Source organism: Triturus cristatus, chromosome 10 (assembly GCF_964204655.1).
Source record: "Triturus cristatus chromosome 10, aTriCri1.1, whole genome shotgun sequence".
NCBI classification, from domain to species: Eukaryota; Metazoa; Chordata; class Amphibia; order Caudata; family Salamandridae; genus Triturus; species Triturus cristatus.
In genome coordinates this window covers 69,002,707-69,019,731 of record NC_140593.1, presented here as the reverse complement: position 1 = coordinate 69,019,731, position 17,025 = coordinate 69,002,707, and the positions used below count along the sequence as shown (strand labels likewise).

The 17,025-nt window shown below is 48.1% G+C and overlaps 1 protein-coding gene across 5 annotated transcripts in view; it reads left to right on the top strand.

Moving 5' to 3' along the window:
• The window catches only part of TBC1D5 (TBC1 domain family member 5), a 2,224,639-nt gene that overhangs the window by 2,166,929 nt on the left and 40,685 nt on the right, over window positions 1-17,025 (top strand). For all 5 annotated transcript variants that reach the window (XM_085630445.1, XM_085630447.1, XM_085630444.1 and 2 more), the window contains one exon: window positions 9,489-9,568. In XM_085630445.1, coding sequence (XP_085486571.1) covers window positions 9,489-9,568 — 80 coding nt within the window. The remainder of the gene's footprint in view (window positions 1-9,488; window positions 9,569-17,025) is intronic.

Here is a 17,025-nt window from a genome sequence, read left to right as displayed (position 1 = left end):
TTGCGTGAACTGCAATAATGTTATGCAAGGTAACATCATCAACCACCCACACACCGGGAAATCCATTAAACTCAAATACAGTGGAGACTGTAATAGCTTGAATGTTATTTACACCATTAAGTGTCCATGCGGATTGCTATATGTGGGCAAAACATCGCGCAAAACCAAAATCCGCATATCAGAACACAAAAGTACAATTCGCACAAAGAATCAAAAATCACATTTAGTACTACATTGGATGGAACATCAACATACCATAGCACAACTAAAATTTACAATTCTTGAAATGGTACCTTTTAACACTCACTCAGACACAGCCAAACTACTGGCCCAAAGAGAGGTATGGTGGGTTAAATTTTTAAATACATTGGTACCAGCAGGATTGAACGATAAATTGGAACTTGTGTGCTTTTTGTAACCAGTATAGATCATGGGAATTGTATTCTCAATGGATGTGTATAGATTGTAAGTACTGTCCTCACGTTCTCTTGGTTTTAGGATCTATTTTCATCTTATAATTTCACTACTAGCTGAGCAACATCTTATCCTCTAGTCACTTCGTTTTTTACATTTTTTCCACATTTTGCACATTTTATTTTTTATTCTCACCAATTTTTGGCAAGGTATTATCACATCAGTTCTTTTTTCAACTCCCCATAGGACCCGGATCACTGAGAATTCATATTTCTTAGATTTCACATATAGTACGCCATTTTGGATTGGGCATACTATTCTTTTAGCAACCACAGCACCAGTCTCCTGGCCGTATTTGTGTAGAAGCATGTCTACACTTTTTCTGCTTCTCAGGGTCAATCAGTGTTCATTTACATCACATCACAGAATACAGAGTCACATTGGCTTGGCAAGTACAAAGGAGCACAGTTCTGCTATCACGTGGCTTTGAGCGCCATCACAGCATGGGTTGAGTTAATCACAACCTCATAGTTACCGATTACGCTGTAACATCTACAGCTGAACACACTTCATGTTCCGTGAACCTGCCAACAGGTTCACGGCAGTTTTAGCGCGCCATCTTCAGATGGATTCAACTTTTATCAGGCTAACAGGGATCTCAGTCCTTCTTCAATTTCAGCGGCTTGCGCATGCCTCGCACATCCGTCTATAACAGTCCGGAAGTGTTTGAATACAAGATGGGCGAGCGCGTTTCCACACGGAGCTCGTCTTCACATTTCAGAGCTTTGAAGAGTTTCGAAGGGCTACGCGAGGTAGGCATATTTATACCACAGCCAGCGGTAACTCAGCGTGTTGCTAGATAGGTTTGGGGCTTTATGTGAGGGGAGCAGGCATCTTGAGTTATTCCGTTTTTTGTCTACAGGCTGTTTTCACGTGATCTAAGGAAGGCTTGTTTTTTCGTGATTCCCATACCGAGTTGTCCTTGGCACACTCTGAGGTAAATATGGTGACTTCCTTTGACATGACAGTGTAATTAAACGCTATTGTACCGTGATATAGCGATTTTATCACATCACATTGCCATTTTCTGTACATAGGCTATTGCAAAGATCTGAAGCAGACCCCAGCACTGCTACGCATTTTTTCTCCCTTTGACTGCATTAGGAGAAGCTTGAGACCATTTATCTTGAAATGCTAAACTCGACAGTTTTCACGTAAGGGTTCTCTTATATGCATTTTTCACTGGGCTTCAGGTGGTCTTCATCGTTTCACTGGATCAAAACCATTAACCGTGGCGTGTAGTGGTCAATTTTTGGAATCTATTATGTTTTTTCATATCTGGCTTCTTAAGCTAATACACCCACGCACAGGTTTATTTCTCTACTTTAACCTCACTTTCGGTGCATGTGTAGGACAAGTGCAGGCACGATCAGACCTCTCTGGAAAGTTAGACGATGTTATCAAAAAAACAAATTTCTAATAGAAATGTAATTCAGGTAGACATTCGTTTATTCTATTACATGTTGCAAAATGTATTCAATTTTTTCTTTTATACACAGGCCCCTGAAGAAGGGATTGCTGTAAATCCCGAAATGCATTGGGCTATCTTCAACATCTACTGTCATGCTGCATAACATTTTGGAATTTTGTATCTGCATTGTTCAACGTGTATTTACAAGGAATTCATAATTATTGCTCATTTATAATGTATATTCATTACATCATTGATGTCAATATTTTGTTTACTTTGTGGGTTTGGAGGCTCATGAAATCCTCGGCGGGCGTGACGTCAGCGAGGTCACATAAGCCCCACCCCGGCGCGCTGACGTCAGTTTTCTTCTTTTCCGCGTGCAACGCGGATCCGGATCGTGTCCCTGGCCTATTTCGGGCCTTCTTTTTCCGCTTTTAGGTGCTTTTCTTGAGAACAGTGTGCGAATACCTTCGGGCTTTAAGACGTGCTCGTCTTGCGCGCGCCAGATGTCGGCGACGGATCTTCACCCCATCTGCATGTGGTGTTTGGGGGAGCACCATGACTCCACGGACTGCGAGGCCTGTCAGCAAATGAAGCCAAAGTCCCGGCGGGAGCGCCGGATGAAACTCCTTTCGGCGCGCATGTCCCGGTCGGCAGCGGCGCCACGCCCGTCCCCCACAGAAGGCTTCAAGACCCACCGCTTCTGTCTCCGACATCGTCCCTCTCCCAGGCCGCAATGGCGTCGCTCACCTGTTGGTAAGTGTGGCAGTTTGTCCCCTGGGCCCGGTACCCGGCCTGTTGGGGGTGCGGGTTCTCTGCACGTGGTGTGGCCCCGCGTGTCGCCACCCTATCCGCCGTTCCCCGGCGCGGGGGCGACCAGAGCCCAGATGGAGGCCTATGCAGCGGCCTTGAAGGCCTCTTTGGCTCTTCTCCTTCTCTTCCTGGGACGTCTGCGGATCCCTTGCCGCGTGCGGGGACTTCTGCGGCGTCGCCGGCGGCTCCAGGTTTGGCTCCAGGTTCTGAAGTGGTGGTGCCGTCGGGGTTCCCTCTTTCGGACCACGGCGCCTCTGCCTCGCCGCAAACCCCCGCGGGGGTCCCTGTGGTGTTGCGGGAGGTTGCCGGGGCTCGGGGCATGTCCTCGAGCCCCCTTCGGTCCTCTGGGCAGGCGGCGGCCTTGTCCGAGGCCAAGGTGACGCCGCTCAGGCGCCAGCGGCTGCTGGCCCTGGCAGCGCTGCAGGGGCCGGCTAGGGGTCAGGGCGTGTCCCCGGGCCCTCCTCGTCCCTCCACGCCGGCGACTGCCACGTCAGTCGAGTCAACGTCTTTTCCGCACCTTTCTTTAGCCGCCCCGGCTCCAACCCAGCCACGGTCTCCTGTGCCGTGCGTTGTGGCGGAGGTCGTTCCGGCGTCCCCTTCGGCGCCGGTCGACGTTGACCTGAAGCCGGTCGCTGACTCTACAGCTCCGGGCCGGCGTGGGGTTGTTGATTCGTCTTCGGACGCCCCCTCTTTTCCATAGGTTCGGCGGTTGTTGATTTCATCTTCTCCGGAGACGGGTCGCCACGTCGTGGCTTTTTCCCCGGCGTCTTCTAAGGACGGCTCTACGCCGCGCCCGCAGTCTTCGCCGGAAGCACCTCAGGTTCCCCATTCCTTGGTCCACCTTCCCCCTTTCCGGGCTTGGCCTTTCCTTCCTCCGGTTGGTCTGGGGGACGGCCGCCTTAGCTTGCAGCCGTCGCCCACAGAGGAACTGCTTTCCCCGCCGTGGGGCCCTATGGAGGCGAGTGCTGCCTTCGCTCGGGCTGTTTCCACGGCTGCGGGAATCTTGCGCATGGGCGATCCAGCTGCCCATTTCCCCACGGATCATCTTCTGGAGGTCCTCCATCAGGGTTCTGGTGCTGCTTCTTCCCTTCGAGGCTTCGCTCCACACTTCTCTTTTGGGGGCGGCCCACCACGGGGGACTCCCAACTTCTGCACCACCACCGTCCTGCGCCGCATGATTCTGTCTGTCTTTCTCTCCACCTCTCTACCAGGGGCCCTCTTTTACAGACTGTCTTTCCCTCCCTGCCATCGGTGTTGTCTCCCACGTCACGGGAGGCCTGCTGGTTAAATTCCTGGGAGCGCAATATCTTCGCCTCCACCTTTGCGGGCCCTTAACACTCTTTGTGTATTGGCTAGGGCCACTTCTTGCTTGTGGGATTCGGCGGAGTCCCTTATGTCTGCCGCTTCTCAGGAGGGTGTCTGTGTTGATCTGAGGCACCATGTGTTGGATGGCCGGGAGCTGGTGGCATTTATTCTTCGCTCGGCTCTGGACATTTAGGAGGTGCTTGGTCGTACCATGGCTTCTTCAGTGGCCCTTCGTCGGCATGCCTGGCTTCGGGATAGTGTGTTCCCGGAGAACGTTAGGGAACGGCTGGTGGACCTTCCCTTTGATGGCACTCTTTTGTTCTACGCCCCTGCGGATTCTGCCATTCAGAGGTTTCTTGCGGGGCTTCGTCCGCCTCCTCCGCAGTGACCTGTAAGCCGGTCTGTGTTTTGGGAGGTGTTCTTCCGTTGTTTTCCTAGGGCCTTGTAGCAAGTAGCCCTGGTTGTGTGTTCTGTGTGGTTGATGTGCCTTCAGGTCCTTTTGTTAGGACTTTGGTGCGGTTGGCTGCTGGTCCGGCCCTTTTTTGACTTGTGGTTTTGGTTGTTGGTAAGCCGTGTAGGCCCTGAGATTAGGCCTGTGTATTCTTTATTGGCTGATAGGCAAGCCGTCTGTGGTGTTCTCCGCAGGTCTTTCTGTTTGTCCTCTGCTGCGGAAACCTTTTCCTAAGAGGGTTCCCATGTTCTGGGACGTAACATGCCCTATGTGGGGTAGTGGTAGCTATTATATAGCTCTATCATGTGCTGGGGAGGTGTGGTCGTTCTTTGGGCTTCTGCTCTCCGTGGCGTCACGGTATGTGGCAGGTGTGCTCTTCTTGCTGATGGTTTAGGAGTGGCTTGCGTTGCGCCCCGGTCTGTCCTTCTCCTGGAACGCTGTGTCACTAGCCTAGTCCGGCCTGCTGTCTGCGGCATTGCGTTGTAGCGGTTGTGCACTTCTGTCCGCCTTGGTCCTCTGTCTGATGTTCCGAGGGGGGACTGGTTTCCCTGGTCTTTGTTCGTCCCCCGTCTTTCTTTCTGCCTGGTTCCACTTAATTTGTGTGTCAGTGTGTGCTGGCCCCTCCCTTGGGGCATGTCCTGGCCCTTCTTGGCCCTTCCTGGCCTCTGCCTTTGTCTGGTGTCTAGCTTGTCCTGGGTGCAATGTTCCGTGGTGTGGTCTGCTGCTGGCTGTGCATGCCGGTGCAGGCCTGTTTGTTCTACTACTCCATTGTGTCCTTTGATGTATTCTCTTGTGCCTTTCTTCTTCCATCTGCACTTTTGGCGGTGCAGCCGTCCCTGCCTTGTCCGCTGCTTGCGGCTGGGGTGTGTACAGCTCTTTCTGTCACTGTGTATGTGTTTCTTCAGGTGGGCCCTGCCTCCGGTTCTACCTCTTCTCCCAAGGGGTTGAAGTGGTCCTTGTGTTCCTTGAGGCTTTTCGGGTGTTGTCTGCACCTGTGGGGTGTGGGGCAGTTCTCCCTTGGTTGGGCTTAGGATTTCCTGGCCTTTCCCTTCTTGTCCCTGTAACGTGTCCCCTGCTGGGGCCCTGTGTCTCTCCTGGTGGGAAGGCTCTCTCGCAGGCCCTCCTCCCTTCTGGGTATGGCTAGGGTATCTATTCTACGTTAAGGAATCTGCAGCTAGTAGTCTCTGTCAGATGTACAAGTTACTTACCTTCGGTAACAATGTATCTGGTAGAGATGATTCTAGCTGACGATTCCTTCACGACCCACTCTTCCTCCCCATTCTGCGAGGACTCTCTGCTTGGGTTTCTGCAGTCGCCTCCCTCTGGGTGACTTGCCTTCTGTGGGTGTCCTCTTTGTTTTCTTCCGGTCAGGCATCCCTCCAGCTGGTTTCTTTCCAATGTGAGGGCCTACTTTTGCTCTTTCCCTCTGTTGTTCGAGTTTCTGATCCCCACTCGGTCTTCTTCATTAGGGGTCCTTTTACCTGTTATTTGACTTCCTACTCCTTTCAGAGGTTATGGCCCTCCTTGGCACTGTAGTCTGCGGATGGATTACCTGTCCTTTGACCTCCTACTCCTTTCAGGATGTATGGCCCTCCTTGGCATTGTGGTCTTGGGATGGATTGCTGTTGCTCCTCTGTTCCGGGCTTGTGGCCCTTCCCCTTGTGGTTGCAGGCTCTCTCTCTCTCTCTTTCTGTCTTGGTGCTTTCACATGCTTGAGCTTCCAGGAGGGCTCTTGGCTTGGCTTGCAAGGTGGTTCCACGGAGTGGTGCTTTGCGCTTTTCTTGCTCCAGCTTCGCTGCTCTGGCCTTCTGGTGCTTTACTGCCACCTGGTGCTTTCGCCTTGGCTTGCACAGTTGTCCCTCAGAGTGGTGCTCTGCTCTTTTCCTCCTCTGGCCTGATGTTGTCGCCTTCTGATGCCTTGGTGCCACCTGGGGTTGTTTCTCACCTTTTGTTTCTCATTATTTTGTTTCTCTGGTATTTTCGCACGTTGTTCCCATGCTTTGTTGTGATGGCTCCTCGTTGTGGCGCGGAAAAATTCCCCGAAGCAAACTGACGTCAGTGCGCCGGGTCGGGGCTTATCTGACCTCGCTGATGTCCTGCCCACGGAGGACGTCGGGCGGAGTTGCGTGGTACCGCCCCCCGGCGTGCAGAGATGCTGGGCAAGAAAGTTTTCCGGGTCCAGTCTCACGCCTGGGGATAATTCTATGTTAAGGAATCTGCGGCTAGAATTGTCTCTACCAGATACATCGTTACCGAAGGTAAGTAACTTGTACTTCCGGGACAGCTGGGCTTCTCATGAAGTGGGTCTCAGGGGTGTCGAAGTCCCTTGATGGGTGCTTTCTTCCTGGGCATTTGGAGTCTGGATTGGTGTCCTCTTCTCGGTGAATGCTATAGGGTCCGGTACCCTGGGTATTGGTGCGGCATGGCTCCGGTAAATCCTGATGTCTCCAAACTTGGTGGGGGGGACAGAACTGACCCTCCTTAGCTGGTTACCAAACTCTACACCTTCCCGTAGTGCTAACATTTCCTCTATCGCCGACACTAAACTTCACCCTTGCCCTAATCCTACTCCTTACCCTCTGCGTCTAACCCTGACCCTAGCTGTAATCCAAACCCCATAGATCTTCCCATAGCACTGACGTTTATCTAAGCGCTGGCACTAAACTTCATCCTTACCTCACTCCTCACCCTTTCAGTCAGACCCTGACCCTAGCTGTAACCCACCTCTAACCCAAACCCTACACCCTCCCGTAGCATGGTCAGTTTTTATAGCACCGCCACTAACCTTCTGCCTTACTCTAGGGATGGGAGGCCTAGATTTACAGGCCAGTCAGAGGGTTGGGAGTTGGACTCTGCTCCTACCATCACCAGGATCTCAGTTCCTGCTCGAGAATCTCTTCCATTCCTTGTAAAGCGTGGTCCAGGCACAGGTGATGATCATGACTGGGAGATCCATTTGTAGTGGGAGGAGGAATGTCTTCAACCCTCAGCCAGCCAGGCTCAGGGTGGTGTTAAAAAAAACTTTTTTTTTTTTCAGGGCAAGGCCTTGCCATCTCTTCCTCGATCGGGGGGTTTAACGTGGTGCTTGAGGTCTGCAATGGAAAGTGGACCGGTTTCCTGAACTTTGCAAAGTTTAAACTTATAAAACGTGAAAAAAACACAAAAATGTATTTTGCAGGAGATGAAACATATGTAGAAGGAGAAAATAAAGTGTTTCTTGGAACTTTTTCAGCAAAAGCTGTTTTCTTTTTTTCTGGAAGCTTCGTCCTCAAGTTCAAAACGTTGAACTCCCAGCATAATTATAATTCTCTAATCACCTAATATTCCCTTTTTTAGAGCACAGAACGCTGATGGCACTTTACAATTATCAGTCAACCAGTTAAATGGAACTTTAGATTTACAGAAAATTCGAGCTGTTAATTTCTAAGTGCTGCTGTCAGCTAGGGGTAAAGAGCAATTACTGGCAAATGTACATAAGGAAAGATCGTAGTTTGTATTTTTCTTACTTTTCTAAATTTTCTATTAATTGCCGTGTTTCTAAGTTGACAGCAGTGTTCAGCTATCACCACTTCACCTTTTCTGCGTTATTCAAAACTACAGGTTACAGCCTGACTTCCTTGTTTACCTTCGTCTAGTCCATATAAACCACTGTCCCCAGTAGAATGAAGACATATTTCTGGTCTGTGCTAACCGCTTCAGTAAGGGGCCAGTGTGGGCCTGACAGTTCACAACCAAAAACATGCCCTTTCCAAGTGAGCTACAAAAAGTGATGGATGGAATGCTTGAATTAATCTCAGCTGCTGATGATCACTCTGGCCGCAGTCCACCGCTGTATGTTTTTGCCCACCATCCTGCCTCAGATTAGACCCAGGGATTTTCTAATCCTCCTTGGTCCGGCTCCGTTAAGACCAGTCCAGCCTGAGCTGCCAAACCAGGTCCTCTCTGAACGGGAACACAAGCAAGCCTGGGCTGCTTTCAGCCTATCTAGCCCTCTGCACTCTGGTGCAGCTTGGTTCCAGTAGCACAGTGAGCTGCGTCTGGGTATGCCCATCGCACCCAGGGGATCACAATGATAAATACAGAAAAGGTGATGGGTGGAGGCAATCTTAGTCTCTAGTAATTACTCGGGCCCACATCAGAGTCCTCGTTTTTTTCATACCTTGCCATGTCATATGATGATCAGCATTGGTCCTGCTCCAATAGGCACAGTCTATCCCGGACCGCTGGGCCAGGCCATCTCTGAACCAGAACACAAGCAGCCCAAGGCCAGGGTTGGCCTAGTTCGGCCTCTTTAGTCGGATGCAGCTTGGGTACAGTGGTACAGTGAGCACTGGACCCACGTATTTTTGTGTTTTAATTATTTCCCAAATGAAAGCACCATAACTCGCTTCTTGCATCTTAGTAATTTCTTGTCCAGTCTTTTTGTTATGCTCACATAGATCTGACTGTTGTGTTTGGTGCAAGGATTTCTGAAGCTCCAGGCATACTTAGTTTGCTATATGGGAACTCCTTCTCTAGCAAGGACTTCCGTTGCAATCTGGCATCTTCGAGGGGTGGCCCCTGAAGGCGTCTTTCTGTAGTGACCTTAATGCAGGGCTGACCCAGTCGGTTGCTGGGGGTGATCTTGGAGGGGTCTCCATGGAGCACAAGAAATAGATATTCTACTAATGGGGGTAATGGAACAGCTTGTGGACGTTAATATTGACACGACCCCAAACTGTCTGTGCCCAACCATCGGTCCCGTGTTAACATATGTTAATTTATGTGCCCGCAGCCCCTGCTTCTCCCACAAATTCAGTTTTCTCTGTGTGCAGCGGTCATTAATCCAAACAAGTGGAGGTGGCAACTCTAGTCGCTTCTGCTTCCAATAGAGCCGGTAACTGCTTGGAGGTAGGAGTTCCGCAGTCTCTTATCTCCTTGCTTCCTTTGAGGCTAGAAACCATGTGTTTTCCACTGATAACCCTGTGAATATTAATGCTTTGCTTCTGTAACAACCAGTCCGGTCCTCACCAACCTCAATTTTCTTTCTTTCAGGGAATATTCAGGACGTCATTTTGAAAGAAAAGCTGGAGAAGGAAGACGACATCCTGGTGTCCCTGGCTGGATTGAAGCAGGTAATTAGAACCTCGTAAGAGAAAATCAAAACCCTTCGGAGGTGTATAGGACACTGTAAGAGTGAATAAAGAACCCTCCATTGTTCAGCTTTTAAGAGGAGTGTCGAAAACTGCACGAGTGAATAAAAACCCTTCCATTGGTCGACCCTGAAGACGTATGTAGAATATCGTGAGAGTGAATAATGACCCATCCATTGGTCAGCGCTTAAGAGGGATGTGGAACACCGTGAGAGGGAATAAAGACCCGTCCTTTGGTCAGCTCCTAGAAGGTATGTATCACACCATGAGAATGAATAAAGATCCATCCGTTGGTCAACTCTTGGAGGGTATGTAGAACACCGTGAGAGCAAAACAAGACCCATGCATCGGTCATCGCTTAAGAGGTATGTAGAACACCGTGAGAGCGAATAAAGACCTGTCTGTTGTTTAGCAAATAAGATGTATGTAGAACACCATGAGAACGAATAAAGATCCGTCCGTTAGTCAGCTCTTGGGGGTGTGGGGTATGTAGAACACTGAGAGCGAATAAAGACCCATCCGTTGGTCAGCTCTTAGAAGGTATGTATAACACCGTGAGAGCGAATAAAGACCCGTCCGTTGGTCAGCTCTTGGGGGGGCATGTAGAACACTGTCAGAGTGAATAAAGACCTGTCCATTGGTCAGTTCTTAAGACGTATGTAGAACACCGTGAGAGCGAATAAAGACCCGTTCATTGGTCAGCTCCTAGAAGGTATGTAGAACACCATGAGAATGAATAAACATCCATCCGTTGGTTAGCTATTAAAAGGTATGTAGAATAATGTGAAAACAAATACAGACCCGTCCGTTGGTCAGCTCATTAAAGGTGTGTAGAACACTGTGAGAGCGAATAAAAACCTGTTAATTGGGCACCTCTTGAAAGGTATGTGGAACACAGTAAGAGTAAATAAAGACCCGCCCATTGGTCAGCTCTTAGGAGCTATGTAGAACACTGTAAGAGTCAATAAACACCTGTCCATTGGTCAGCTCTTAAGACCTATGTAGAACACCGTGAGAGCGAATAAAGACCCGTCCGTTGGTCAGCTCATTAGAGGTGTGTAGAACACCGTGAGAGCGAATAAAGACCCGTCTATTGGTCAGCTCATTAGAGGTGTGTAGAACACCGTGAGAGCGAATAAAGACCCGTTCTTTGGGCACCTCTTAAAAGGTATGTGGAACACTGTAAGGGTAAATAAAGACCTTCCCATTGGTCAGCTCTTAGGAGGTATGTAGAACACTGTAAGAGTGAATAAACACATGTCCATTGGGCAGCTCTTAAAAGGTATGTACAATACTAAGAGAAAATAAAAACCACTCCGTTGGTCAGCTCATTAGAGGTGTGTAGAACACTGTGAGAGCGAATAAAGACTTGTCCATTGGTCAGCTCTTAAGACCTATGTAAAACGCAGTGAGAGCGAATAAAGACCCGTATATTGGGCCCCTCTTAAAAGGTATGTGGAACACTGTAAGAGTAAATAAAGACCCGCCCATTGGTCAGCTCTTAAGAGCTATGTAGAACACTGTAAGAGTCAATAAACACCTGTCTATTGGTCAGCTCTTAAGACCTATGTAGAACACCGTGAGAGTGAATAAAGACCCGTCCGTTGGTCAGCTCATTAGAGGTGTGTAGAACACCGTGAGAGCGAATAAAGACCCGTCTATTGGTCAGCTCATTAGAGGTGTGTAGAACACCGTGAGAGCGAATAAAGACCCGTTCTTTGGGCACCTCTTAAAAGGTATGTGGAACACTGTAAGGGTAAATAAAGACCTTCCCATTGGTCAGCTCTTAGGAGGTATGTAGAACACTGTAAGAGTGAATAAACACATGTCCATTGGGCAGCTCTTAAAAGGTATGTACAATACTAAGAGAAAATAAAAACCACTCCGTTGGTCAGCTCATTAGAGGTGTGTAGAACACTGTGAGAGCGAATAAAGACTTGTCCATTGGTCAGCTCTTAAGACCTATGTAAAACGCAGTGAGAGCGAATAAAGACCCGTATATTGGGCCCCTCTTAAAAGGTATGTGGAACACTGTAAGAGTAAATAAAGACCCGCCCATTGGTCAGCTCTTAAGAGCTATGTAGAACACTGTAAGAGTCAATAAACACCTGTCTATTGGTCAGCTCTTAAGACCTATGTAGAACACCGTGAGAGTGAATAAAGACCCGTCCGTTGGTCAGCTCATTAGAGGTGTGTAGAACACCGTGAGTGTCTAAAAACCCGTCCGTTGGTCAGCTCATTTGAGGTGTGTAGAGCACCGTGAGAGCGAATAAAGACCCGTTCATTGGGCACCTCTTAAAAGGTATGTACAACACTGTAAAAAGTATTTAAAAGAGTGATTAAAGACCTGTCAATTGGTCATTTTGAAGAAGGTGCATAGAGCAAGCATTTTTAGAGAGTTTGAAGATGATCCCATAGAGCCTCAAAATGATGAGACAATCCTCATGTCTGGCTGGTTTTACACAGGTACTTTAGCATAGTAAGAGAGATTGAAGACAACCTCCTGGTGTCTTTAGTCAATTTGGAGCAGGGTCATTTACCTTTGTTAGAGGAAATGAAGACATCTGTTATAAAGCAGGCACATGAAGTAAAGTAAATAAAGGAATATTCTGGTGTTGCTGGTCTGAAGTGGGTGCCTAGAGCATCTTAAGAGGGAATGGAGATGGCACGATGAGTGTGGCTGGCCTTCTATCAGGATGTGAGAGTAAAGTCAGGTATTCATTTACCACTTAACACTGTTTTCTGAAAAAACACATATTATTCCTTTAAAATGGGGTTGAACCTCACTGTATCCACTCCTAATTACAGTGACTAAAGGAATGTAGGGTAGCACAGGTAACTAGAAGGATTTTCCCAGGTTCACACAGTTAGTCAAGCCAAGAAGCCAGAATGACAGCTTGGATCTCTTGGTCGTGTAGTTGGCAATTTTTTCAGCCCTGCAGATTCTTCCTTGTGCTGGTTCACAGAAGCCGAAAAGTTAATGTAAGTCTCTGGGATATGTTAGGACTTTGGGGCTAGGTCAGGTATTTATTGCTAGGGTAGACATTCAGGGTTAGATTTTTGTGTCTGCCCTAAGGGTCAGGGTATACTCTCAGTTCTAGGGTAGGACCTCTGGTTTAGGCTTTTGGGGTTAGTGTAGGTCATCAGGGATAGTGTATGTCCCTGGTCTTAGGGCAGGTCCTTGCGCGTATGCCTTCTGGATTAGGGTAGGTGTTTGGCGTATATACATTCATGTCTTGGTCCTCGTGGTGTTTGTTACTTCCAAGATCATTCTTCTCCCTGTATTTGTCTCCAGCAGTCACATTTATCCCACAATCTCTGGTTCAGATAGCCAACGTTGAAGCACAAGATACAGCTTGTTCCTGGCCCTCTTGGCCTTCGGAGCGGGTCTCTATGTATTCAGCTATGGCTTGGATTCGGAAGCATGGGAGGCCACAGAGTAAAAAAACCATAGGCTATAAGAACACGAAACACTAAAAATAACAAATATCGACAATAGGAAGAATATCTCCCTACATAATGTCAACATCCACTGATCCCAGTATTCAGCAGTAGTTACCAAGCACACATGGACTGGAGTTGGAATAGTAAATAAACCCATATTTACAATAGATAGGAAGTACATTTGGATGAATTTAGGAATTTAAAATAATTCATCAATTTGATAGGGAGATGTAGAACAGAGGTGGATATTTGACAGTGTATAATTGTGAGTCTGTTATAATAGTCTATAGAAACATGGGTTCTGAGTGTTCCATGCTATGTTGATTGGACTGTTCTCTGGTCATGAATCTGTGGGTTGTGAAGAGAAACGTCCATAGCGGAGAAGCCACAGCACTCTTTTGACCTCTTCTCTTGAGTGAAGAACGGCGGTCTGTTCATATCTTGCATTCGGAGCACCATCACCCTGAAATGGACTGAGGCTGGAGCGTTCCCCTCAGACCATGGCCTAGAGCAGAGGTCTTCAAACTTTTTATGCCAAGCCCCCCCCAGACAATATTTTTTAGGCGTGGAGACCCCCCAATCACAGCAGTTGGGATTTAGCATCTTTGGTAACCATTTTTACCCTGAGGTGTTATCTGAGAACTAGTTTTCACAATATCGAAACATTATCACTGTTTTGTAAATCTAAGATTTGTGAGTTGTAAATCTGGCCAAAAATCACAGAACTCATGCAACACCATTTGAAGGGAAACTTTCTTTTGAGTGAAAACTGCCACAAGATCCTTGCATGCAACCCCAACTTTCAAGACCGCATCTAGGACAAATGAAGGGGCATATCGGCAACACCCGTCGATAATTATTGCTCAGCGCTCTTAGCGTGAGGATAATTATCGCCGGGTAACGTGGATTTTTAGCACTGAGATAGCGTGCTATTAGCAACGCTTATCTCCTCAGCGATAAAAATCCTCACGCTAACTGCCTAACGTGAGATTATCGCTGGAAACCCAGCGATAATCTCACGTAGAGTGGCATTAGCTTAATGATAGGGCCTCACAAACTTAGCCATGATATCCACCTTCCATAGGATATCATGGCTAAGTCAGTCCTGAAGCAGGCGTAAGGAAAGTAGCGATAACAGGGGTTATTGCTACTTATCCTGCCGCTATGCTTCATAGCGTGGGGCTTGATGATAGGAGAAATGTCGCTTAGCGACATTTACTCTGTCATGTTAGGGCAGGAACGCCCACTTTGCATCTCATTAGAGATGCAAAGCTGGGCGTTAGGAATCCCGACGCTAAAGCAAGGTTTCACGCGTTAGCGTAGCATTGCTAATTAGGCGGTAAAATTATCGCCGCTTTTCGGCCAAAAACAGCCGCAAAAGCGGCGATAATTTTTTATCGCCTCCTTGTAAATATGCCCCCAAGTACTGGAAATAGCACTGGAAGACAGTACTATAAGAAGACCAAAAGAGAAATGAAGAGTGGGAGGACCGAATAGAAACATATTCTTCCTGGTTTTATGTAGTTTGTGCACATGGTACAGTAATTAAGCCAGATCCAGTGCAAGGACTGAGAAAAGTACCCCTGAATGATCTGGAAGGGAGACACCCCTTCCTCACAATCAGACAGCAGCTGTAGTTTTGTGGCTCTTATGTCAACACTCAGAGCAGTGGATTCAACAAAAAGAGAACACCCACTCCAGAAAGCTTTGGTACGAAATCATCGGCAATAGTAAGCAGTACACAAGATAGTTAGTCTCAGTTTATTGTGAAATGTCTGAGTACATTCACTCGGCCTCTCAAGTAATGTTACTTGCACTTGTAAGCACAGTCATACTCATAACCCGTTAGCCTCTCATAAAAATTCCAGTGATCCAGGTGTACAATGCAAGCCACTCTCTGGCCTGGCAGAAGCATCGGAATTAGCTGCAGTTTCGGAGCGGATTCTGAGCACAGTAGAAGGGGTTGTGAAAATATATTTAGTCCCAGATCAGAGGCGCAACTAGAGCCAAATTTCGTGGGGGCTACTACAAATTTCGAGGGTTGGGCTAACTCTTTTAGCAATAGGCAGAGTGGAGATGAAGGGGTGAAAAAACAACAAAGCCTCACAAAAAGCCTTGTTAACATGTAAATTGTCTTTTAAAGACCTGTGAAGTACTCGGGTGCGGCTTTGTGTGTGCCCAGGAAGCTGTCTCAGCCCGGGCTGACACACACGACGGACGGCGGGGGGGGGGGGGGGGGGGGCGGAAGGCCTTTGATTTCCATTGGCGTGGCGCGCCTGTCTCAGACAGAACATACATCATCGGTTAACAGCCATCCAATTGTTCATTGCAATATGTGAATATGTTTTAACCAGTCCTTAAATCTGGCCTATCCATCTCCAGTAAATCAACACGCATCTTGTCTCAAACAAATAGAACAAAGGCTCTGCCTCTATGCTGCTCTGTCTCTGATTGGAGGAACGTCCGAGTTGAGCTTCCATATACTGATTGGCTACTGTGACTACTGCCTTTAATCAGAGAGTCCTGCTTGCGACGACCCTAATTCTGTAGGGGGAAAAAACAGAAGGAAACGTACTTCAGACGTCCAAATGAACACTGTAAAGGGGAACTCTTTCTGTGGAGCTTGCGCCCCCCCAGAGGTGTTTTCACGCCCCCCCTGGGGGTCGCGCCCCCAGTTTGAAGACCTCTGCTAGAGGGTGAAGCCTTAGGTTGTTGGTTGAGGCATCTTGGCAGCATGTACACAGATGTCGTTATCATTCAAGGAGGTGGGTGGATGGAGCTCTGTTGGAGAATGTGACATCATTGCAGGTGTGTAGACACAAAGGCATAGGTCAGAATCCCTATGCGATGCACCCACTGGCGGAGTCTGCCCTCATCCTAACTGGATGGGTAAAAAGAGTGCTGTTGGTTCCAATGGTAGTAACATGTTACCAGTTGCAGCTGCGAGTCAGTTATCGGACTGTGCTGTGTGAAGATTTAGATTATGGTACATGCCATGGACAGTAAAGTTATCCTCTTAAAACTCTCACAAAGATTAGAATTCAAATACACAAATTGTAATCTTTGAACCAAAGTAATAAGGACTTTTTTCGGACCCACCCATCAGGACTGTGGAGCTGCACATCAAGAGAAGTGGCAGAGACACTAGTAACATTATTGTGTACATGCCCAGTCGAACAACTGCATTGAGGTCTCCTGCAGGTTTAGGGGTGCTTGATTGAAAGTCATGGTACACCGTTGTGCCATTATCCTTATTGTGCAGGTGCCTAGTCGGCCAGATGCTGACTGCATCCAGAGGAGCTCCCCTGCTCCTTTAGGGGTGCATTATTGCACCTGTGCACCTCTGACACCAAGTCATGAGCACCCTTGTGAAGACACAGTAAACTCATTCTAAATCAACATACCTAAAGCTCAGTGTTGCTGCAAAGACGTTGTGCATGATATAAGTTGTGACTGCCACCCTTCACCTCAGATTCCAAGAACCTGATCTGCCAAGTTCCCAAGGGATCATCCATCAGCCCCATCCTGTTCAAAGTCTACATGTCACAGCTAGGCAACATCCTCTGTTCCCAAAATATCACCATCATCTCCTACGCTGAAGACACCCAACTCATCCTCTTACTGACGAACAAGACAACCACCATCAAAACCAACTTCACCAATTGCATGACCATAATAGCAGAATTGATGAGGACCAACTGCTTGAAGCTCAATTGCAGCAAGACGGAAGTGCTGCTCTTCAAAAATAAGACCTCTCCAGTGGGACTCTTCCTGGTGGCCATCAGAGCTAGGACCAACACCCACCAACCACGCAAAAAAACTGGGGCTCATCCTAGACAACAACCAAAACATGATGGCACAAGTCAAGGCAGTAAGCACCTCCTGCTTCTACATCCTACACATGCTACGGAAGATCAAGTGGCTTCCCCAGAACACCAGAAGGACTGTCACTCAAGCACTCTTCACAAGCAGGCTCAACTAGGACAAAACGCTCT